The sequence below is a fragment of the Drosophila rhopaloa genome, unplaced genomic scaffold, assembly GCF_018152115.1.
Source record: "Drosophila rhopaloa isolate 14029-0021.01 unplaced genomic scaffold, ASM1815211v1 contig_3, whole genome shotgun sequence".
NCBI lineage: Eukaryota > Metazoa > Arthropoda > Insecta > Diptera > Drosophilidae > Drosophila > Drosophila rhopaloa.
In genome coordinates, this window is record NW_025335123.1 from 16,221,984 (window position 1) to 16,248,204 (window position 26,221).

The window sequence follows — 26,221 nt, forward strand, 5'->3', positions numbered from 1 at the left end:
TTATTTGCTCACCTTACCCTGTTTATCCTGGGGAGAGGGCTCCACAGGACACCAAACTCCCAACCCCCCTCCCCACGTAACGAAACCACAGTCACCGTTCAATCTGCCCACTGGCTGTGCGTGTTCAATTGGTTTTCCTTTCATTGTTGTTTGTTCGCCACTCTTGTTGGCTTTCGGTGTAAAAAATTTACATAACCCAAATTGCCGCATAAATAAATTATTAAATACGTGACGTGCAAATGGTCAAAGACCAAAGCACAGAAGTCGACCGGCATGTGCAAGGCTCAGACTCTGTTCTATGGTGCGATTCCCCAGGGCTTGCAATCAGGGCGCCATCCAATAAGGAGATTGTGTTCTCGCAACTGCGACCAACTGCCATATGCCACATGTGACCTGCGCCAATCGAATGGCGGCGCAGATCCTCACTGGAAATCCAATTAGGATCAAGGCCAAGGCTGCTTGGGTCGCTGGAAACGATCGAACAAACTCAAAATCGTTCTTTTCATATTTCCTGCCCAGAACTAGTTTTCAATCTAAGGTCTAAGGACCCGCCAAATAGTGTTTTAAATGCACAATATTTACTTAGTGAAATTGCATTTCAATTGAATTTTTATTAGCCATGCTCTAAGTTACAAGTAGTTCACTCAGAACCAAAAAAGCTTTAGTTTTAATTATAGAAATATAATTCCTATTAGAAAAAAAAGGGTCTTGAAGAACTGTTTAATAATATATCAATTTAAAGCTATTAGCAACAATTTAATTGTACATTCATTATAGTCAGACTGGCGACCCCAAAATAAAGAAAACTAGCAACTATTAGCCATACATTTGTAATGTGTAATTTGGTTTTTAATGAAAGGATAGCCATTACTAGTAGATTATTTCATTGTAAATTTAGCTGGTCTAACGGCTAACTATGTGAAATAGGTTAGCGAATGGCAAATGTCAGTTTTTCAAATCCTTTAATTTCGATAATAGCTCGCAGACGTAAACGCTTTACTGACCTAAAACTTTTAAATGCCTAAAAAATGGTATAAAGCTTTACATTTTTGGCTCAAGGTAAGGCGTTACCATTCTTTCAAAATGAATATTTAATTTTGCGAATTCGAAGGCAGTAGGAGGGCAAATGAAGAAGGTCGGTTCAGTAAGTTCTCAAAAGGACTCTTTCAATGTATCTCCCAGATTTGGAGACCCTATTTAGTAACTACACGATGTTGTTTGAAGCACTGAGATAATAATCAGTTTCTAATAAATGATATAAGTGAAGTAAACTAATTTTCTTGAGTCCCAAACATACTGATTAAATGTAGCTACCCCGAATTGGTCACTCCAATCCAATTGACTCACAAAAATGCTTCTGTGATGTATGCCTTTGAGCCAAATATACTGCTGAAGCCATTGCAAACGCAGTGTGTGCAATTAGTGGGCCAACTCGCTTAACTACCAAATTAGCTGCTGCGCTGGTGACGATTTGGTGACCCCATAGTTGGGCATAGTTCGGATCGATTGGTCGCTGTCCAAATGCGGGGCCCCCCAAAAGCGGGTCAGCATGATTTGTGATTATAACTGGTGTTCCATATTCGGGTCTCATAAGTTATGGACGCAGTCGGACTTGACCAGTCCAACTGGTGCCAAACGCCCGAAAATAATGGCCCGCTGTTGCAATGGGGGGAAAAGGAGCCGTGGAAAATCGAGAAAGGCATCAGCTTGATGACCTAAAAATAGAATAAGTCACAAAAGGCGGCGAAGGCGAATAGCGAATGGCGAATGGCGAGAGGCGAATAGCGAAAGGCGAACGGCGAAAGGATAAGCGGCGAAAAGGGGTGGTTGAGTGGCACAACAAAACCCGTGTTGACAACGACTTAGGCCACAGGGTGGTATACGGTAAATCGTATGTGGTATATGGCAAAAGGACCTCACACAAACACATACACACACACACAGTCCAGTACTGCTTCTGCTCCTCTTTGCGGCGGATTCGAGTAAAAGAAGTCGCGGCGAAACAGACAGCTGCATGCTTCGCCCCAAAATGAAGTTACCCAGAGAGTGCTGACTCTCTCTAGAACGCTCAAATCGCTCGGTGCTCGGTGCTCGTTGCTCGGTGCTCAGTGCTCGACTTTTTTTTCGTGTCCTTTGTATCCTGCTCTGCGTTTACGTGCGCGCGAACGTTGCATAAACATAAACAAAACGCGACTCGCAGCGAACTGAAGCGGTAGCTCTGGTGCTCTGCGACACAACCTTTTTTTTTACTGTGTAATATCCAGTGCGATATTATCCTGCCATATTTGGTGTGCCCTTTTTTTTTGAGTGTGTGAGTGCAAGTCATCAAGTGTGCAAAGGAAAAACTTAATAAAAAAAAGTACAATCTATGAAAAGGAGTTGGTTAATAATATAAAAAAAGAATACAACTTTTACAGAAAATAGAACTTTATGAATAAATATAAACAAATAAAATTATTTAAATAAAAAACACTAGAACAACAGGGATAAATAAAATGTACCAATAAATATTACAAAATTTAAAGAAACAAATACAGACTAGGTCAGCCTTTGTGAGCCAAGATAAAGAGTTGCATTAGATACAAATTGTTTGCATTAGATAACATTAGATACTCCCACGAATATCGCATTTGACCCGGCTTTTTTTTTGTCCTTCCGTTACTGCATCCTCTGCATTTTGTGAGCTGGTTTGCCAGCCATATCCCTAATCCATTCCCATTTCAATTCGATTCTCAACAACTTGTTCGCTCTCCTGCAGGCGAAGCTGGCGAAATTGAAACTAAAACAGCAACAGAAACCACAAATAATAATAACAATATTACCCATAATACGGAAACACATATATTATAATAATAACAACAGTTAAAGCGAAAGGCAAAAACACATCCAAAAGCGAAATAATATTAATAATAATAGCAATACAAATAATAATAAACCGAAACAGCTCTGGGAACAAAACGCAACGTTTGATGAAAATTTTTTGGCAACACGTCGCGTCGTCGTGGTTGTTGTTAACCACATCCTGCTAACGCCAAAAACCCAATAAAAATTCAAACCGAAAAACCCAATAATAATACAAATTAAACAAACAAAACAAAAAAGCAAGCAAAAATACAAAAAAAAAAAAACCAAAAAAAGAAAAAACAAAAAACCAAACAACAAATTCATCTTCTACTTGTTCTACCGCTTCAACTTTATTCGTCTTCGTCTCCGTAATAAATATATATATATTTATATAAATATACATATATATGCATATGTGTGTGAGTGCGTCGCGTTTGTGTTGGTGCCTGTAAATGTGTGAGCCACAACAACAACAACAGCAACAGCAGCAGCAGCCAGAGCAACAACCACAGCAACAACAATAATAGTTAACAGCAGCAACAATTCTTAACAGCAACAACAACAACAATACCAGCAAGCACCTCCACAACAAAAGCAACAAGAAGAACAACCACAATAGCAACCACAATAATAACATCAGCGGATAGAGCGAGCAGCCAAGCACAACATCGATTGACATCGATTAACGGTACGTTGGTTCCAAAACAATCGAAATAATCGGTCCATTTTGCATTGCCTTCCTATTACGTCCTTGAATCATCAAAATAATCGTTTCGATTCTTAGAATTTATTTAAAATAATGCTCAATTCCAAATAAGGCGCTCAGCTAAAAATAGTCCCTAAAGTTCTCCACTTTCATCGTTGTCTTCTCAGAAATAATAGTTTCAGTCGATGTTCTCTTCTGATGAATTCATTCATTCATGAATCCATTCGGTACTTCAAATTCTCATAGGAATTTCCTATTGAACTGGGTTAGCTTTTCAGCTGTAATTCTTTATAGCTTTTATATTTCTTCAGAAACAAATTTAATAAGATTGTCAATCTTGATATGGTTTCCTTGTTAGAATTTATCAAGTTCCTTTTATTTAATTTTTATTTTAGAAAGAAAGAAAGAATTTCTGTGAACTGAATCAATAAATGAATCATGATAAATGATGATAAATGATAAAAAATGATAAACGGGTATAGAGAATGTTACTATATTTTAATAAATTTAATTGGGTTTTTGCTTTTAAAGCCGCCGCCTTATTTAACAAATTTTTGGGTGGCCTTTTTACTAGTAACTTACCCTTCTGATAAGTACAAATCAATTTTAGTTGGGCAGCTATTAAAGAGTTATTTAAATATTGTGTATTTTATCTGCAAATTAATTGTTTCAGAGGAATTAAAAATTCTCTCTTTGCTGCTTTACTGGAATGTTTTGCCATTGAAAGCTATTTAATAAAGCATACCTAAAAGGGCAAACTTGGAGATGTGCGACAAATGAATTTAAATTAGATTAGTGCTTGCATTATTTTAACTCAAAGGAATATATAGGTTATTTATTAGATCAGACTTAAAGATATAAATTAAAGCTTGCAGTATTTTAACATTCGCTGAATATATATACAAATGAACTGAGCAATGGGCGGCTTGATGAACTTGGCTTGATTATGTCATGCCTCCTTGGTGAAAATCCCAGTTAACCAGGCCCAAGACCTCAAGACTATCAATGGGGTAGATGCGCCCCTCCCCCTCCCCCTTTTTTTTGGCCCCAGTGCCTTGCCCCTTGCTTTTGGGCTACAACCTTTTGCTGGCTTTTGGAGGGCAAACTTTCAGCTGCCATCAAAAAAAAGGGGAAGCGGCATGGTGGGGGAGCGGGGAGCGGTGGCTAACGGAATTCCTTCACTCACTCACGCACACACACACGGGCAAGATGGTTCGTTAAGAGAAGGAAACCCAAAAATGTATTGTTGTAGTCCGCGTTAGGCGTCTACAAAGGGAGAGCACATCCTCTCTCGGCGCAGGTGAGAGCGGGTCCCTCCCGTCCTGCCAATCCTCGGGCTCTCTCTCTCTCTCTCTCGCTAGCCCCAATTCGCTCTCCCGCTCCGTGGGCATGCAAAATTCATTGACTAACAACATGCAAACTTCGTTCAGTTTCGTTGTTTGTTTTATTCCATTTTTGTCCTTTTTACTTGGTCCCTCGAATTTTGTTCAACAATTAAAACGGGCTGGCGAATTTGTCATATTCCATAATCGATACTTTGATTTGCCTGCAAGCAAATTTTGTTTGTGTGCTCCGATTTTTGCGCTCATGTGTTTGCCATGTCATTTGCATATTGACACAAATTCGGTGTTCTTTTTTTTTGCGATTTTTTTGGTTATTTTTTTTGGGTTTTCGCATGACTCATCAGCTCTGCGAATGGCCAAAAATTAATTCGGCAAACAACATTTTGCGAGTGTCATGAATGAAACAGACACACATAAATATATGCTCATATTGGCACATCAGCATGCTTGTGTGGGTGCTCTTCTATGCTTTATGCACAGTGCTGGTGTGTGTGTGAGTGTGGCGAAATATCGAACTGACCTACTTTTATGCTCGATACACACACACACACACGCAGTTTGGCAAATGGAAAAAGAGTGCTTTGACCTTAGCGGAGGCTGCTTATATAAGACCGATACCCAGAACCAAAGGACAATTCGTAACTCCAATTGGAATTGATTGGGATCAAGTTAGGAAAAAAATGTAATAAAACGAATTTGAATAATAATAAGTGGAGACCTGAACTTAGGGTCAATTTTCTAAAGCCTTAAGTTCCTAAATCCCATGCGTTCACCACTGTATTTCCCTTTTATTGATTGGCCATTGTTATTGTCTTGTGCATTTTACTTTTGATTGCAATTCATTTAATGTGAATCGCCGTCTGCGTTAATCCAATTAGCTAGCTGTTGAGGTTTCGATTCGACTCGGTTCGACGGGATCAATGTGCTGCGCTCTGGTCTTAACTTTATCCAACTTTAGCTATTACTAATGGCCAAAACATTCTTTGTTTTCTTACAGCATCGTGCTAAGCGGCGGGCGCTAATCGAACATGGCGCCTCGGATATAGTTGTAGCTTTAATGTAGCAGGCGACATCCATGTGCCTCATGTAAGTACCCCATTTGTACCTATTAACATAGTCGTAAGTCAGAAATAACTATGTCGAGTCAACGCTTTTTTATTTTGCCTACCCTCAATATAGGAAAAATGTAAATGAGCTACACATCTGTACACTTTCAGTTTCAACGTAAAAACGTTGCAAATAATATGTAAATATTGTGTTACCTATAATTTATTCAGTTTGTACTTAAGTGAGTCGCTTATCTGTTGATTGAACAAGTTGGGACTTAGTAAACTGGCAAAACCTAATTATTCAATATATAAATCTGCCGAAAGTTGGTGTAAGTAATTGCCATTAAAGTAAATTTAATTAGAGCAAGGCAACAAAGACAAATACAACTATACAACTAGTTGAGCAACTTTTAACTACTTAATAAAGTTTGAGTGCATTCAAAACATAGAAACTGCAGAGTAATTTGCGATACAACGCTCTTGTTGTAGTAATGATAGTAAATTATGACGATAAATAGATAGAATTATTGTTGAAAGAAATAAATTTATCTAATACGGCTTTTTTTTATTAGAAGGTCAATTAAAAATGGTCCCTAGACTTTGGACTCAAAACAAATACAATACTTATGTATTAATTTATTTTGACTTTTTTGTTTTGACTTACACCAGTTTTGGGTAATATGCACTTTTGGTTATTTTTGTATTTTGTATCCTGTGTAGAGCCTTAACAATTACTGACCTAACACAACAAACATTGTCCCTGTTTTGCAGGCCTTGGAAATCTAAGGCTCTCATCGTTGGCCGCATAGACAATGACAGAAGATTCCGACTCGATATCTGAGGAAGAACGCAGTTTGTTCCGTCCCTTTACCCGCGAATCATTGGTGCAAATCGAACAACGCATTGCCGCTGAACATGAAAAGCAGAAGGAGCTGGAAAGAAAGAGAGCCGAGGGAGAGGTGGTAATTATTTCTAGCTGAATGTGCATAGCTTACTCGATTTTGTGTGCCTACTCAACTACTCTTTCTATATCTGTATCTGTATCCGTATCTGTATCCGTATATGTATCTCTCTCTTCGTCTAAGTGAATTGACTTCCAATTGAGATCGAATGCCCAACGGTCGATGCTGATCGCTGATCTCTGACCTATGATCAACGATCAGCAATAAGTGATCAGTTATCTAAGTTCAGTGATCAGTGATCTGCGATCGTCGCTACTGTGCGCTTTTGTTCGTGCTTCAACTTAAGCCTGAACGTCTATTTTACATATATATATACTCGAATATGTTCTACTAACTAACCCTAATACATAACCGCATATCAAGTTACCAACATAACCATCCACCTTACAAGAAGTCATCCTCCGATAACGTATCTGTGTATCGAATGTGTCTGTGTCTACAGTCTACTCTCTATAACCATCTATCCCCTTCCCTTTGCCATACCAATCTACAATCATGTGCCTCTGTAAATGCAGCAAATATTCACCGAACCCATCTGTCCATATCTCAGAGTCACGCCATCCATCCACCGTGCTTGACACCTGCCATCATCCAACCTGAAAGCCCGAAGTAACTATGCAGATCCAGAGGTCTGACCTACTAGCTGTCTGACCCCTAACTGGACCACAACTCCTAACTTTTACTTCTTAACTGTCAACTGTCTTCTGTTTTCGTAATCTCTACCAATACCCTTGCTATCATTTCACCAATTTCAAAGTCTAAAATTCGTAAATGTTTTTATCGTAGCTAAAAACCCATTCTAACTGAACTCGAATCTCAACAATACAGCATAAGTCCACCGACTTTCGTTTCGATCTTCAGTTTGGTTTGTTTCGATTTCATTTTCAACAAAATTCCAAAACGTAAAAGTGTCTAAAAGAACAGTAAAATGATTTCTGATTTCCTGTTTTGGTTGTTTGTACTCGTATTTTGTATTCAGCATAAGAACCCAAAAATCCCCCAACCACCAGACAACCCTTTATGCTCTTTTACGTACCGATATCGTAACGTATTACTGTCGAATCTGTAAAATTTCTATCCTGCCATAATCGTTGTATGTTTGTTCGTTTGTTTGTTTGTTTAATTGTTTTATCTATTTGAGAGTAAGAACTGTGTATTCTGTAACCCATTGGCTTCGTAATGTGTTCTAATATGTATCCTAATCGATTACCTAATCAATTTTTTGTATTATTGCGTAACATTTTATTTTCAATGCCAGCAACCCCAACAATTTAACATTATCATTGTCGTATCGTTATCGTTATCCTTATCCTTATCGTATTGTACCAGTCAAAGGCTACAAGGACTTAAGTTATATTTCTTGAATTCCGTTCGGTTTATTTATTTTTATCTCAAGCCAAGTCCACGTCCATGTCCATGTCCATAACCCCCTTTGTCCTCCTCGTCTCAGCACACTCAGCAGACCTCCAGGTATCGTCCTGTAAATAGCAGACTCGCTTGTGAATACGTGTAGCAAAACTCGACAGCCGCGTCGTCCATTACCAATCATTAGTGCCAATATACAGTACTCAATATCAGACCATTACCAATCGAATCATTAAAGAGCTTAGTATCCATTTACTTTGGTATTGGTGGAGCGAACACAGGAACCAATATTAACTGCCTCTGTTGAGACCTTCAATAAACAAATTTCTGGAGATGGAGTCTATGAAAAACGTACTTAAGGACATAAATAAGTCAATGGATAAGACCTTAAAATACTATTTTATAATGTCAAAAATGAGGCCTTAAAATACCATTGTATAAAGTCTAATATCACCCAAAAAGAATTTAATGCCAATAAAGAATGCCAATTAAACTTAGCTGACAGCTATAGAACACAGCGTAATTCAAAGTTTTTACCAACTATGATGTCTGGCTATAAAAATACTACATGCAATGAGAGCAATAACTACTTTTAAGAAACCAGTTATTCCTATAAGCCACCAATCAAAATAAAAAGACTGCCTGCTATAACACTCAAGGCTAAAACGGAAGAACCAATACTCAGTGCTACAGCTGCAAGCCATGAAACGCAGAAAAAAAGGACGACTAAATGATTTAACACAATGGTAGACACAATCATTGCAAATCGTGACAAGAAACAGCAATTTAATTCTTGGATTCGATGGAACTGAAAGCTCAATCAATTCAAGCCGATCGTAGCCTGTTAGCTGCCTGCTATGAAATCTTGTAAAAAACCATTAAAGCGCATTGTCATTAGCCACCTACACAAAGACAAGCAACGACTTAACCCATGCGCACCCCAATCAATTTCGCTGTCTCTGTCTCTCTTTCCGCCTCTGTCCCTGTCTTCGTCTCCGTCTCTCTTTCTGTCTCTCTCTATCTCTATCTGTCCCTCCGTAGACCTTTCACCCTGTAAAGACCATTCCAACACCCAGTCACTGATACAGACAACCACACACCCTATATAGATATAGAAATCAATCAGAAATCAGAGGGTCGTTACTCATGATCTATTGCGAAGATGCGCAAGTGCAATTGGGGGTATATATCCGATATATCCCATTTGTATAACCCCCTGACATAATGCTGAAAACTGCTCGCCTACATAACCACTTTCTACCGTTTGTTTTTTCTTTCGTGTACTCTTCTTCCGTTTCATTTACAACTTTCTCTCTACTTTTTGAACGCTCTCTCTCAACGAAAACTTTTGCGCGCTGCTGTCTGGACAAAAATGAATATAACCATGACTATAAATAAATAAAAAACCATCAATAATGAATGACAAATGCGAATTCGGCGCTTGCATAATGCAAAAAAAACCAAATTACGAAATACCAAATCAAAACCAAATCGAACATGAAATTTCCTCTACGCTACTTTTTACTTGAACTTAATAATGCTCGTAATGAATGCCCTAAATCAAATACCAAATCCAAATCTTCTTTCAGCCGCAATATGGTCGCAAGAAAAAACAAAAAGAAGTAAGATTTTGCTCAGAAAAAGAAACCACAACAAATAAGAAAACCACCCCCACCAATTCCCAACACCCCCCCCACCCACCGACCTTTGAGAACACACACACACACACACCTTGAGAATTGAGAATCTCGAATCTCGAACCTCAATCTCAATCGAAGGAAAAGTTTTATGATTTCACCTTTTTTGTGCCTTTTGAGTTGAGACTTTATTGCCACAAATCGTTTCCCTTTAGCCGAACAATTTTCCGTTGCCATTTTGCGTTGTTGGTTCCTCGTTTTCTTTGTGCAACTGCTGCAACTAACCAATCAAGCCAGCCAATCCATGCCACTTAGCTCAGTTTGATCCAGCCCCCACACTGGTGTGCCCCCAGACCCATGATATACGCCAATATCGTACCCAGTATCTACTATATATCTTTGTATCCGCTCCTTAAACGTAGTCCTCGAACGTAAGCTTGTATCTATGTATATCGTAAATTCGTTCTATATCTTTGCCATACTATATCTTCCCACCGCCCTGGGCCGCTTAATGCAAAAACGAATAATAGTATTAAACAAAAAAAAAAAAGAAACAAAACGAAAAGCTCACTTGTAAATAGCCAAAAAGATAAACTAATGCAGCTGGAAATTCGCTTTCAACTTTCTCGCTTTACTCAGCCTTTGCCTTTGGGTCCTTGCAGGGATTTCCTTTTAAACAATTATAGTACTTTAGTTCTAGTTTATTGTCTGGGATCTAAAACAACAAAAACATTTAGCCCCTTGAAATGTGTCTTTTTAAGGATTTCAAATTATGTATAATAGCTTTAACTTACCTGTAGGTCTTGTAGATCTTGGAATGTCATACCTCGTTGAATTTGTTATAAAATTTTCAATCAACTGGTATTCACAGAAAAAAAAATGTTATAAAAATATTTTACATAAAAAATCATGAGGGTACCCCTTAGGAAAAATATTTTAGCCAACATCCGGAAAAATCAGATAAAATTTTCGGTTTTTTGATTAAAACCCTCGGAAACAATGGCCAGATCTTGGAATGTCATACCTTGTTGAATTCGTTACAAAATTTCCAATCGAATGGTGTACTCAGCTCAAAAATTTTATTTTGGCCCAAATTTGCAAAAAAAATCAAGTGTTACCCCTTACAAAAAATGCGAAAATCGGTCAAAAAATAAAATTTACTAAAACCTCCTGGAATCGGTTGTGTAGGTTGTCAGCTACACAAAACAGTCATTCTTTTCGCTGTGCGTCTTATCTTGGCAAAGTTACATCAAAAACCTTTAAAAAATTAGTTTTTAAAGTTAAGTTAATATATTTAACGATTTAATAAACAAATTGCAAAATCTATTTAAGCTATATATCAAAAGTATTAAATTAAATCTTCAAAAATTTAAACAACTAATGTAAAGTTAATTAAAAAAGTTAAAAAAGTTATAAACATAATACTTTAGTAGGTTTGTTATCCATAGAAAGGTTTGTGTAAGGCTTTCGAGTTTTAAGGTTTTTAGGGATTAGTTATTATTATTTTGAGCTGGGACCTTGCAAGGACCTTAGATACTTCGGCTGGCCGATGCGAAGACCAAACGTTTTTCTTATATTTTATCTATTGCTGTTAAATATGCTTCAAGACACAATTGTACAAATATCCCTTTGTCAACTGCCTATTTCGATTTGGCATTGGCATTGGCATCGCCATAGTTATTGCCACTGCCCGGGGGCTTCAATTACTTATCAAGGTGGAGCCCCCAGATGACTGAGTGCTGGCTAAGGAGCTTAGCGAACCCAAGGCAGGAATCAAAGCCGCTGAAACACACACACACACACACACACACACACTAAGACATAGACACACACGGCACTTCGTCCTGGCTTGGGTGCATCTGTGTGCGCGCCCGAGGAGTATTAATGGCAAATCAAGGGCTCCAAATGTCCCCCAACCGAACATAATACCCCAACTATGTGTAGCCGTAACCGTATCTACTATATGTGTATCTGTATATGTTTTTCCAGCTAATACTTGAGTAATTTGTGTGTATGTGTGTAATATTTGTTGTTCTCAATGTAAGCAGATGTAAGACATATATACCCATATAAATATATATATATATATAAATATATAAATCAACTAGCCTCCACACTCAAAATACCCAAATCCAGATCCAGCTCAGAACCTTTCGATTTAGGCTAGGAATTAGGATAGACCAGAGAATGTAGGGCTAGGCACTCGTTTCTTTTGACCATACTATGCAGATGTCTGATGATTTACAAGCGGCGAGCAATCCGCAAAGATTTCCCCATGCGCAAATTTTTGCATTGCCCCGCACCAACACCCGACCAATAAGAAATTCTTCCGACCTATACAAACGAGTACCTAATAACATATAAAGAACGAGGATATTGGGAGCGATAAAGCGCAGGAGAAGTCAAGCAAATCAAGCAAACAAACAGATGAGTCACCGCGCAGAGTGGCCAGCGTACTGTAAGTTGTGGGAGGTGAATCGAGTAAGTGCCAGCCAAAGTATTCAAGTAACCAAGTATCTCATCCAAGGACATCCCGATTCCTTCGGTTGTGTATCGGAGCTAGGGCCAGGGATCACCCGAATATTGCTGGGATCACACAAAAACCGATCACATGCAAATCCGATTGCTGAGCATGCAAAGCATCCCATCCAATTATATATCCCACAATATCCCAGCAATATCTCGGCACTTGGCCTATATCGTTAGTTCTTTCCTAGCGTTAGATGAACATCATTAAGAGGTTTATCAGTTTCGGTTCCGTTTCGGTTTGAACTATCATTTGTAGTTGGCTTCAGACAAACAGTAGAACCTCCCTAACCCGAACTCAAAACCCAGCCCGGAAAATACGCCTGAAACCCGTTCCCAACCACCTGCTATTTGTGTAAAGGTGTGCCTGGGTGTATGTGTACATAAGTGGGTGAAAGTGCGTGTGCTTAGGTGTGTGTGCATGTCTTTGTAGTTGACGTTGCATGGCGCATGAAAACTTTCTCTCTTAGCTACTTTTTCCTATCCTCTTTTCAACTTCCTTGCAGCAAACCTCGCCTCCCCAACCGTCTAATTGGGATCGTTACGTATCGTAAACTGCGATAGCAATAGAAGAAACAAATCTTTTTATGCCCTTAAAATCTTTACTCTTTGTATTTCCCCTCCTATTTAGCTCCCACATTTAGTTTATATTATTTTCCTAACCTAGTGTCTAAACCCAGCTTAGCCTTTATATATTTAGTTAAATTATATATAACTATTTTCCTGCTTTACCCCGTATTTTTTAAACTATGTCAACTTCCTTTAAAAACTAAAATCGTTTATCTTTGGAATTTACCTATCCTTTTCCTCCTAACCCCAGGTTTGCATTGGCCAATTTGGTATGATAACTGATTGCCTTGTATCCTTGCATTCCTTACATCCGTTAGACATTGCAGTCTTCCGCTTCCTTTAAAATCCCTCCAGTAGATCGCTTATATTGATTTCCATTTCCGATCCAATCCCAACCCAAGCTAACCGCACGGTTAGCTAACACTAACGGACTAACCTTATTTCGTCATTGCGTCCGCCGAATGCGTCATAAATTTGTAATCAGTACGCGGACTGCGAAAGCGCGAGGACAACCTATGTCCGGTCGGAACCGGCTGCTATATCCAAGTATCTGCCTCTCTTTCTCACCCCCCCCCCCCCACCCCATGCAATGTAGTGCGGTTGCCTTTTATTAGTTTAAATATAGACTGGCTGTTTAAAGAGCGGGCCTCTCGCCACCCATCGAAGCACCAACTTCGTATCCGTCTCGGTGTTCGTGTCCGGGTTTTGGTGTCCCAGTGTCCTGTTGTCCTGGTGTCCTGTTGTCCTGGTGTCCTGTTGTCCTGGTGTTCTGGTGTCCTGGTGGGTGCCGCAATTGCGTCAAAGCTTCGGCTCTAGAAACACACACGCACACAGCCACAATCTAATTGTCACGCCAAGCCAACTATTATGGAATTTTTCCTTTCTCCTTTAGTTTTTTCTTTTGTGGCTCACTCGTGCTCTCCTTTTCTGGCCCCCCTCTCCTCGCCCCATATATGTGCTCGCTCGTGCACATATAGTGGGTCGTACTTGCATAGTATATGGCATATAGCATATATACCGTATAGCCAAAGTGAGAGCGAGAGCGAGAGGTAGAACGTTTCATAAAGTGACGTTAGAGTTTTTTGTGCTTTTGGCTCGGGGCTCTTAAATTTTGCTTTTGGCATTGCACGTGTCCGCGTCCGTGGAAAGTAAAAACGTAATGTTTCAGTACCCCAGTACGAACCCTTGTCTGCGTGAAATCGATAGGGAGGCAGATGGGATAGTTGGATTGGGATTAGGATTGGGATTGGGACTGGAATGGGATTCCGAAGCAGTCGTCACTGGGCCAAAATATTGTCATACAATATGCATGGCGGGGGCAATTAAAACTTGCCAGCAGAACATGCAAGAATAATGTTTGTCTGGGCAATCAGAAAATATTTTTTTAAAAACAGAAAATGTCGACTCGGTTGACATTGAGTTCCCCATTCCTTACTGCTCCTGCTTGTTATCCGATCCCCCGGATTTCCCAATATCTTCTATAATATATATTAGTATAGCACTCTAGCTAATCGTTTACCAACACTGGACACGGTTTTTAGTTTCTATCTATTGACGGGCATGCCACACACAACCACACACGAAAAGGGACCTTGTCCAACACTAGTTCTTTCAGTTTCCCTTTTCCGTTTCCATAAACATTTCCGTTTCCTTTTTGTGTTTCCACCTTCTACTCATTGTTTCGTTTCCGTTTCTTTGAACCCGACAAAAGAACAACGAAGAGTCGAAAAATAGATGAAAACTATTGAAACGATGAAGCGCCCAAAAAGGTGTAACCCAGATATTTGGTAGAACCGACTTGGTGTTACTTTTGCATACCAACAGAATCTGCTGAACCCCCCCAAAAAACCCGACCCCAAACTGTCTCCTGCCCCTTTGCTCTCTCTCTCTATCACCCTGTATATATGCAATATATATATGTATTTATAATCGATACTTATACTATATATACCAACATATATATATTAAAAAATACATATAGACAAAACTCTGATATGATATGCAAAACTGAAACCATCACGAAATTTTTTAATCCGAATCGAAAGCGCTTGAAATTGGTGTTGATTTGTGTGCCGCTCACCTTCAGACTTATTATTTCCGATTCTTTCAATTCCATTTTAAGTTGGATTCCGACCGGCCAAGTCGTGCCGCGTGATATTGATATTGTTTGTACGAAGGTCCTTGCTAATCCATTCTTGCCCAACCCGTTCTCTTCTCCCCGCACAACGCACATCGCACAACGAACTACACAGATCCGATATGATGACGAGGACGAGGATGAAGGTCCACAACCGGATCCTACACTTGAACAGGGTGTGCCAATACCTGTTCGATTGCAGGGCAGCTTCCCGCCGGAATTGGCCTCCACTCCTCTCGAGGATATCGATCCCTTCTACAGCAATATACTGGTGAGTGATAGGCTCTGATCTACGATCATTGGGGAGGGGAGGGGACTATTAACTAATAACCTATTAACGATAATCCAAAATTGATCCCGATACGACGCTCTCTTGCAGACATTCGTAGTTGTAAGCAAAGGAAAAGATATTTTTCGCTTTTCTGCATCAAAAGCAATGTGGCTGCTCGATCCATTCAATCCGATACGTCGTGTGGCCATTTACATTCTAGTGCATCCATTATTTTCCCTATTCATCATCACCACAATTCTCGTCAACTGCATCCTGATGATAATGCCGACAACGCCCACGGTTGAGTCCACTGAGTAAGTACACCCGGCCACAGTCACTTGATATACTCCACATGACATAAGTTATCTGACCACATGTAATCCCCGACTGAACACACTTGATTTGGTTCCTTTCCCTTAGCTAAATTTCATTTTCAAACTTAATTCAGTTGATTTCCGTATCCGTTTCCGTTTTCGGTTCGTCTTTGTTTATGAAACTTTTATAACTAATGTTATTATACTCTGTACTAGTCATATAAGTATATAAACATCTATATACCTATGTGCTATATAATCGACATACTTAAACAATATTTATACGATATTATACAATACTATATATGTAACTTTTTCGATATTTATGCAGATGTGTATTTAGGTCAAACTTGAATTTCTTTCCTCTATGATTTCAACAAAAGCCAAACGAAAAGAAATCGTTAAACAGCAACAAACCAAAGTGCAATCGATATGTAAACACACCTGTACAATATCTATAAACAAACTCAATTAACTGTCTAATCGATCCTTATAACCTACGCAGGCGAAGGTAAAAATGTCGAGTAAAGTAAAGTTCCTAGGTAGCTAAGCTAAAGCCATTTTGTCCAGTAAGAGAACCCCGATATCATGATGCATTACTATATAGTTGTGGTACGAAGGTTCGGTGCCATGGCACTTTCCGATGGCCAGTCCATTGGGAACCTCGACCTGTTGAGTGCATCCGCTCTTGTATGATATGACACCACAATCGCATCAATGCATTCATACCTATCTATCTACTATTTACTATCTAATATCTACTATCTACTGTATATGTACTATATCCTCATATCCGTGAGTAACTTTGCCATGTTCGATCGTTCGACTGTTCGAGTGTTTGATAACTCGATCATAGAGTCCCAATCTCAGATCCATTCAAATTACTCATTCCAACTGTAAATTTGCCACGCTAGTCCATCTGTGGTTGGGCATCACCCAATCGCAATCGCTATATCCCCCGATAACCGACTATAACCTATCCCCCAGATTTCGGGGATTCGTAGAGGTCCAGCTGGGACTGAACCAGTCCAACTGGTTGGTTTTGGTTTGTTCACGTTTCGAATTAAATTCAATCGATATATCATTTGTAAATGAAGTAACTTTGCACCGTATACTCGATTGTAGTTCCTAGCTACCTAGTTTATATATCTTACTCATGCTTAGAACATACAACTTATACCTCCAATTATATTCATAGTTAGTTCTTATGTAAATTGTTTAAGTTTATATATTAAGTAAAACTTTTTGAACAACAACGTATTGTAAACTAATTTCCCTAAATTAATCCCAAACTAGAACCAGAATTTAGAACATTTTGATCATCGTATCTATGTAAATCATATATATATGTAATCATAGCGCCCATAACTAGTTAAGATCCCCCATAATCGAAAATAGTTATAGAGAATAAACCATTTTGTATGAGGGTTGGTAGCGTACTGTTTTGGGGAAAGTAAAGTAGAGTTTGTGTGATATATCTAGCTGACTTAGAAAGCTCATATCCTTAGAACAGTTGATGGATCCTTGGATCCCGTATACATATATATATATTATATATATATATATATTTATAGAAATCCCATATGTCGCCAGGACATCTGTCTCTCGCTCTTTTCACTTAATAGTCTACTCCCAATCGATTCGATATGTACTTCTAGTTAGACTCGATTCGATTAGTGCTCATCTAGAACTCTAGAACTCGTTATCGTTAATCATTGAACAATCCTAGAACATTGCGTATACGTAGCGTTAATTTGTACATAGGTAATAGTAATGGTAATGGTAAACCCTAGCGACAAACAAAAAGAAAAGCCAAGCGAGCAAAAATGCTTTGAAGAGTGCGCACAGCGCCAAATAAAGCAAAAATTAAAGTGAAAAGAGTTACGTCATTTTTCTAGCTGATATCAAAGTTATTGTCGCAGATTTGGTATCAGAATCGAGCACCCTAAGAGAACCATACAAAAAAAAAGTGACGAACGAGACAGAGCGACAGGATAATCATAAGCATGAGGATAGGGAAAAGGATGTGGAGAAGGTGAAGGTGAAGGAGCAGGATAAGGAGGAGCAGATGGCAGCCAGATGGAAGTGCAAGCGGAAGTGCCACTTGAACTTGGCTAAGGGTTGGATTCAGGAAATAGGGGATAGGATGGGTTACGATGGGGGCCTAAACAGCAGGTGCCGCATAACTTGAGGCACGCACACGCACACACACGCACACACACACCGCAGAAAAGGGAAAGTTTGAATATTTGGAATTGCTGGAGAAAGTAAAGGCAAAGGACACTCCTTAAAGTGGATTGAGGAGTGCATGCAGAGAGAAAAACTGTATTTACAATTTGTCTAAGTTCCTCTTTTAGCTGATATTAAATTGAAATTAAAGGAAAATGGAAAAAAAATAAATTAATTGGTTGTAAAAAATAAGTTTTTTTTTTATTTTATTTTAACTTAGTCAGCTGATATGTTGGTAATAGCTTAATCATTTTGATTCCCTACTTCCAAGTAAGGCTTAAATTATTATAACAAAATGTATTGTGACAATTAACCTACAAGGACATGAGAAGAGACAGAAGGATGGAATCCTAGAATATAAATTCCAAGTAAAGAGTTTTCAGTTTTTATGTGCCCATTATGTCCCATTGTTTTCCACAGTGCAGAGGTCACACTTGTGCAGGCTCCTGAGAAAGACATAATACCTGCAATTAAAACACAGCTCAAGTGTCCTTCACAGGCATTGGGGCCTAGGTCAGACGCATAACCATCCAACCTACCACCCCTCCCCCTCACCCCCCCGCAGGACGACCCCCGCCGGCATCGAGCCGTGGGCAGCGAATTTAAACTAGTTGCGGCGCCCAAAGGACAACGGCAACGATAACGAGCGGAGGGAGGAGAAGAGAAGGGTGTCACTGAAACGCTGTCTGTCTGAAATCTGTCAAATGGCTAACCAGCCAGCGGGGGCGGTGGGCGGTGGGCGTGACAGCGGGGGGCGTGGAGCAAATGGGCGGATGGGCCGAAGGTCGGCCTATTGATCTGACACCCACCCGAATAGCTGCCCACACAAAGGCAGCTTCAAGCAGCTGGCCGTTAAGTATTAACCATTATTGACATTGACAATTGTCTATCTGCATCTGCAATTCAGTAATTAGGACGGTCAAGCACTTTTCAAGTGTCCTTTTGATGTGCGCCTTCCATTCGTTCCATGTCCCCGTTTAGTCCTGTGAACTACGAAACGTTATTCAGTACCTGTGTACGCAAAGATAGTAAGGGAAAGCTGTAGAACATCTATTAAATATCTTTAAAATTTATTCACTTACTTCAAAAATTGCTATCAAATAATAAACTGCCACAAAGAGAAATAAACAATAATTTCCTTTAAATTAGCATTGAATATCATTGAGATATTGAGACACAACTACTTTTAAACATGTAAATAAGTTAGGTAATATACTGAAAACGAATAATTTTGTTTTAGGAGACACCTTTTTTTTAACACATACCATATTCATTGTGCATTTGAAGGATTCAATTTCCCGGTTGGTGTTTTTGCGTGTGCGTGTTAGATGGAGTGGGTATTAATTAATTTAGAAAAAACTGAATGATGTGGTGCCACCATTCACACATCCCCAAGGGACCAGAAGTGCAGGGCTGCAAATGGCATGGGCTAGGCTAATCACTTAAGTTAGTTTTAAAACGTACGTTTGGATGAACTCTTGGAAGATCAACTGTGGATGGAAGCAGATGGTCAATCAACGCTGGATCGGAGGTGCCAGTGACTGGAGATCGCCACAATGGGAGCCAGGAGTATAGCCTACTTTTAAGCGCCACTTTTCCAACTACTCCACTTTGCAACTACTCTATTTCAGTATTTGATTTTCGATTTCTATGTAACAGTTAACCATCTATTTTCTTGGACAACATTTTCCAATTGGTTTTAGTTTTTGTGTGTCGTATTTTTTTTTGTTTTTGTTGATGACCCATCATCAGGCAGTCTAACCAAAAAAAAAAAAATATTTAAAGCAAACAATTGAAGTGCATAAAAGCCCAGAAGTCAACAACAAATTGCATTTCGAAATTCAATTCGTTTTTAGGGTGATATTCACCGGAATCTACACATTTGAATCAGCTGTTAAAGTGATGGCACGAGGTTTCATTTTATGCCCGTTTACGTATCTTAGAGATGCATGGAATTGGCTGGACTTCGTAGTAATAGCTTTAGCGTGAGTTATATAAACCTATATAAAATAATATATATCTTTTTACAATTGAAAAACAAATTATCATCCATCCGTATATCACGCTTACAATTCCAATTGAATACTGCTTAAACACCGAACAGAATGTTCCATAGAAAATGATCAGAAATTAAATTACATTTGTCAGTATATATGTGAAGCAATAAAAATACAATCTAATTAAAGACTTCCAAAGTACATAAATTGTTACATCAATTTCAAGTGTTTAAATTTCATTTTTTAAGATAGTAATCAAAATAAAAGAAATTTATTAAGTAATAATGATAATAAGCTAATTATCAATATTAATACCTAATCAATTTCGGGTACAGTACCCTTAACTCAGTATTGTATAACGTAACAAGAACTTATAAGTATTTGAACTTAGTATTGTACAACACTATTTTCGGTGTTTAGCAGTAACTCCACCCTCGCACCAATGTATCATCTATAAGGATCAGTTCTTGTTTCTTGTGTTGCCTTTGAATTACAATTTGCTTTCGTATTGGAATCGTAACTGAAACATCCATCGTATAAAGCCGTAGTGACACGAATCTGAATAGCAGACCTCCCACTTAACCCAAAAACTCTCCCACATCATGTTTTCCTCTTCAGTTTGGTTTTATGAAACTGTTTTTGTGTTCTTTTTCTGTTTCAAGTTTACAGTCATTTGACTTCTGATTACAAATTAGCGGTATTGCCATACAATATTTATTATTATTATTATTAATTAATGCAAAACATTCACACACCCACGTGCACACTTCATTAACATAATCGTGTCTGTGTGTGTGAGTGTGTGGGAATCGCGCAATTAGCAGCATCAAGTTGAGTCAATCAATGAATCCGAATGAAAAATACGGAAAATACGAAAAAAAAAACGTGACTGAAGGCTGAAGGCGACTGAATGCGGCGTTAACCGATTTACAGACATATGCATATATACATATTTTGCTGGTCCATTAAATGCAATCAAAGAGACAGCTGTGTGTTCTATCAGCATCAGCAATTAAATGAGCACAAAGTGTGGGAAGGACGCAGAAAAACGAAGAAAAATCGCTGCCCACACCAAAAATGCATATGTTTGCATGGTGCAATAAGCAGGAAAATCAGTTGAAATTTTTAAAATCATAAACGAAATGCAGACGGACAGAAATGTAATGAACTTTTTCGGTTGAAATCTGAAAGAAATGTTACTCTTTTCCCAGAAAATTCTTAGCCAATAAATTGAAAAGAACATATATTTCAGTTTTAAACAACATGAGATGAAAAATTGAATAAATCATGGTTTCAACTAACAATTTGCTACCATAAATATATATTTTTTTTATAAAAGCCTATTATCCTTTTAGTACGCAATAAAAAGTATGTTTGATGTTTACTCGGTAAATACTTGCTGACTTATTTAGAAAAATGTATATATAAAGTTGGGTATTTTCGGAATTAATCAAAGGGGAGAGGCCAACGGAAGTATTCAAAAGTGGAAGCCAAACCAAATTAAAATGAACAGAGGCACAGGACCAAAGAGCAAATGGAATTACATTCATTAGAGTCAGCAGTTGGAAAATAATAAAAACGGCAAAAGCAGCCACAAGAAAACAGCTATGGCCATGGCCATAGAATTCTATAGAATTATACGTTACACGCGAGGGAAACAAAAAGAGTCGCGTTAGCTGAGCATTTTTATTGATTTATTTTTGCCGTTTCTAATGACGCGCCCAACCACACATACACACATACACACAAGCACACACACACATACATAGGCAGGCTTTTCTGCGATTATTTCCCAAACTCACACTCACACATATAAAAAAGCCATAAACAAATTTTTGGTCGCTCAAGTTAATTTTTGTTCCATTTCCCATCTTTTGGTTATTTTTCTTTTTCTTTTTTTTTTTAAATTGCCGCTTTTCCTTGTTCTTTTTTGTCGTTTCGTGACAATTCCATTTCATTGCTTTCTGCTTCATTTTAAGCATTTATTGGAGCTGTCTATTTGCCATTCTTCTTTTTTTTCTTTATCCTGGGTGGCCACCAGGGATCCAAAGGGGGGTTGGGGGGTGGTTTTTGGGGGTGAGGTGACTGTGTCGTGCGGCACATTTGGCTGGTGGCGCCGCCAGGACGCGCAGCCTTGGCTCGTCAATGCCAGGCACGACATTTTAAAGCTCCGGCTTTAAGCGTTCGTGCTTTTTTCCCCTGGCGGAGAGTGAGAGTTGGCGAATGCAGGCCACTCGTTCGCCCATGTCCTTTTTTTTAGCACAAAAGCCGGGATTCTGCCCGAAATAGGTCCTTTAACACTGTTAAATCAAGCTGGCTTTCCAATTAGCTGCATTGTGGCCACATTGCGTATACGTATTCTGCATATGACCATAATTATGAGTACAGACTTCTGGACTCCGACTTAATAAGGTTTTTCCAAATGAACTTAATATGGTTAATAGGGGTTGTCCAAAAATAGCATAATATGGTTAAAAATTGTGTTAGTAAAGAAACCTTGGTATACCACATTGCGTATACGTATTCATTGCGTATACGTATTCATTGCGTATACGTATTCATTGCGTATACGTATTCATTGCGTATACGTATTCATTGCGTATACGTATCACCATAATCATGAGTACAGACTTCTGGGCTCCGACTTAATATGGGTTTCCCAAAAAGAACTTGATATGGCTGAAAATCGAGTTAGTAAAGAAACCTTGGTGTACCACATTGCGTATACGTATTCTGCATATGACCATAATCACGAGTACATACTTCTGGGCTCCGACTTAATATGGGTTTCCCAAAATGAGCTTAAGTAAATGAGTAAAGAAATCTGGGTATAACATACCCAAAATCCAAAAATCCTTGCCACAAAAAAGTCACGTATACGCAATCTAAGAAAATATTTAAATATTACGTATACGCAAAAGGAAAAGTCTTTCCATCAAAATATTTGTCCGATTTTTATGCAAATAAAAATATTTGGTTATTTAAGTATTCAAGACACATCTAAATTATACCCAACAGAAATTTGTAAGCACTGCTTGTCCTTAAAAAAAATGTTATAACTGACCTAAATTTTTGTAGATCGCTTGCAGTTAGCATCCTCAGATACTCACGTTATCCCCAGATTTTAGAACGTTCCCCATCTTGCTCTCCTTTTTATCAAAAAAAAAAAGAACAAAAACAGTGGGCAATTATACGAAAGCATTGCACGCAATGGCAGACAAATCGATAAATATTCATGAAAAATAAATGGAACCGCTGTTGCTAGTGGCACTTTGGATGGGGGGAGCGGTGGGGAGGTGGTGTTGCACCCGCCACCCGAGCATTCCTAAAGGATGACGTACAACGGGTCACAGCGCACCACATTTCTGTTCGGGAGCAGGGGCTAAGCTGGCTCTATTAATATGCCTTTTTATGGCCAGCCACGGAGTGAAAATTGATTGGTGGGCCCAGGACGAGGGGGGCTGCGGGGAGGGGGAAGTGGGGAGTGGGGAAGTGGGAAGTGGCCCAGGTGAAGCTAATTTACAAAATGTGTAATAAACTTTGCCCGGCCGCAGCTTTATTTATTTTAGTACCTATGTTTAGGCATATGTCAAAGTTCGCATTCATTTGGGCTTTTTATGGCATACACTCACCTTTCATACACATACACACACACACCCACTGAGCACTCGTTTGATTTACCTTAATTGCTTTGTAAAGAACAACGAAAGAATAATGAACCCACAACATTTGTAATTAATATCAAACGCGATCGAATCAAATCGAATCGAAGCAAATTCTATAAATAACCAAACTACAACCGCATGCCTTTAGCCCTATAATTACTAATACTCGATGACATTCTGTGTGTATATCCGTATCTGCCGACTCGACATCGAATTACCAACCACACGTTCCGCCAATCAACCATCGAAATGTGTAACCGATCCGCAGTTATGTGACCATGGGTATAGATTTAGGTAATCTAGCAGCCTTGCGAACGTTTAGGGTGCTGCGAGCGCTTAAAACCGTAGCCATTGTGCCAGGTATGAAATTGATTGCGAGGGAAATGCCTATTATTGTCTTTTAATGCCACCCCTCCAATAATCGATCTACCCCCCTCTGTCTGTCATCTGAATCATCTGCGTGAACAGGCTTGAAGACCATCGTCGGCGCTGTCATCGAATCGGTGAAGAATCTGCGCGATGTGATAATCCTCACCATGTTCTCCCTGTCGGTGTTCGCGCTAATGGGCCTGCAGATCTACATGGGCGTGCTCACCCAGAAGTGCATCAAGAAGTTCCCGCTGGACGGCTCCTGGGGCAATCTGACCGACGAGAACTGGGACTACCACAATCGCAACAGCACCAACTGGTACTCGGAGGACGAGGGCATCTCATTTCCGCTGTGCGGCAATATATCCGGCGCGGGGTAAGTTATTGACTTTATCCGTTAGCGATTGCAAGCGGAAAGAAAAGTTTGGATTGGGAAATAGATGCTTTCAAAATTAAATCAAACTCACAAAGATAGTAATCGTGAATTGTATTAGCATACAAATAAAAACCCATATAAAGGCCATAAAGGCATTCGACAATGAAAAATAAACAGAAAAGTGTGAGTTTAAAACGATAAAGCTTAAATTAAAACATATTAAGACATAAAATATATATTTAACAAATAGCAGGTTAATTTAAACTTGTAGCATTGATTAATTGTTCCTCAATATATCTTCATTAAGTTGTATTTCTTCAAATGGGTTTGGTATTACTTCTTTAAGCCTCTAAAATTCAAGAATCTAGATAACCGAAATATCTCTGATATTGTGGGGGTATTAAAAACGCAATAGCTTACAAATTACAGTATCTAAAGAAGGTCTCTGTCTCAACTAAACGAAACTCTGTTGTGTATTATTTCTTTGCCATGCTATCCAAACCAAACCAAACCGATCCGATCTGATCCCAGGCAATGCGACGATGACTACGTGTGCCTGCAGGGGTTTGGACCCAATCCGAACTACGGCTACACCAGCTTCGACTCGTTTGGATGGGCCTTCCTGTCCGCCTTCCGGCTGATGACACAGGACTTTTGGGAGGACCTGTACCAGCTGGTGTTGCGCGCCGCCGGACCATGGCACATGCTGTTCTTTATAGTCATCATCTTCCTAGGTTCATTCTATCTTGTGAATTTGATTTTGGCCATTGTTGCCATGTCGTATGACGAATTGCAAAAGAAGGCCGAAGAAGAGGAGGCTGCCGAAGAGGAGGCGATACGTGTAAGTAGACACCCAGACAACCGCAAGTGCCCCAGACAACTGCAACAGCAACAGCAGCTGCAACTGCAACTGCTAAACGCAACATGCAACTGCAGCAGCAAGTGCCGGGCAGTGGGACAAGAACTGACAAGAACAGACACGAACAGACAAGAACAGACATGAACAGTGCAGTACCGAATCACGTACTACATACCACACCAAACTGCGATACGATACCCAAACTTACTTACTATATACTCAACTAAACTCAACTCAACTCAACAGCTGTGGTAGATAATTTCAATTTCGATTGCTGCGGGAACTCAACCGAATATTGAGAATATCTACCCGTACCAAAAATAAAACAATGACTATCACAGCAACAACAGACTTGCTTTTTTCTTTTGTATGTACCATATGAATATGAATATGAATATAAATCGTCTACTCGTATGTATATCGTATGCCCTAATATCGTATGCTTTAGCTAATTGTCTATCAATCTAACTTAATCAACTATCGCAACATCCTATCGAAACAACTACTCTCTCTCCTGTACTTTCCAATCATTGTATAAAGTGTCGAGCGCGGTTCCGTCTGATACTGTCATCCAGTAACTGCTATAAGACCTGGTCTTAATCACGAACCATTTAGCTTTTAAAGTTCCTGGAACTTGCCCGTATCTCTCTCTCTATCTCTCCATATATATATTTAAATATTTTATCTTATGTGTAAACTCTTTGGAGATATACTCGTACTTACTTACTATATATTTATGATTTTAGTGCACCATTAGTTCCGATCCTGTCACTAGTCACAAACGATTAAAGAAAATAACAAAAGAAGAAATCAAATTACTCACAACCTATACTTACTCTCTCTCTCTATATATATATATATATATATAAATATGTATGAAATAAGTTCCAGTACCCTATGTCCTGTCCTATACCCAAAACCCCCTCCTCAAGACCCAGCACAGCACCTTAATGTATGATTTTATTTGATCTGTGTACCTATAAAACATAACCGATCAAAGTA

The 26,221-nt window shown here is 39.0% G+C and overlaps 1 protein-coding gene across 50 annotated transcripts in view; it reads left to right on the forward strand.

Annotated features, from left to right (window-relative positions):
* The first annotated feature begins 548 nt into the window (after positions 1–548).
* Positions 549–26,221, forward strand: part of LOC108040189 (sodium channel protein para) — a 66,779-nt gene continuing 41,106 nt past the window's right edge. For 19 of the 50 annotated variants that reach the window (XM_044460949.1, XM_044460923.1, XM_044460942.1 and 16 more), the window contains exons 1-11: positions 551–2,311; positions 2,759–3,532; positions 5,891–5,979; positions 6,714–6,904; positions 9,859–9,891; positions 15,255–15,410; positions 15,519–15,724; positions 19,810–19,938; positions 23,884–23,975; positions 24,084–24,360; positions 24,892–25,201. In XM_044460949.1, the coding sequence (XP_044316884.1) occupies positions 6,755–6,904; positions 9,859–9,891; positions 15,255–15,410; positions 15,519–15,724; positions 19,810–19,938; positions 23,884–23,975; positions 24,084–24,360; positions 24,892–25,201 (1,353 nt within the window). In that variant the 5' untranslated portion in view covers positions 551–2,311; positions 2,759–3,532; positions 5,891–5,979; positions 6,714–6,754. Of the gene's footprint in view, positions 2,312–2,758; positions 3,533–5,890; positions 5,980–6,713; positions 6,905–9,858; positions 9,892–15,254; positions 15,411–15,518; positions 15,725–19,809; positions 19,939–23,883; positions 23,976–24,083; positions 24,361–24,891; positions 25,202–26,221 lie in introns of all 50 variants that reach the window. The other 31 variants (XM_044460924.1, XM_044460929.1, XM_044460936.1 and 28 more) reach the window with 7 other exon arrangements.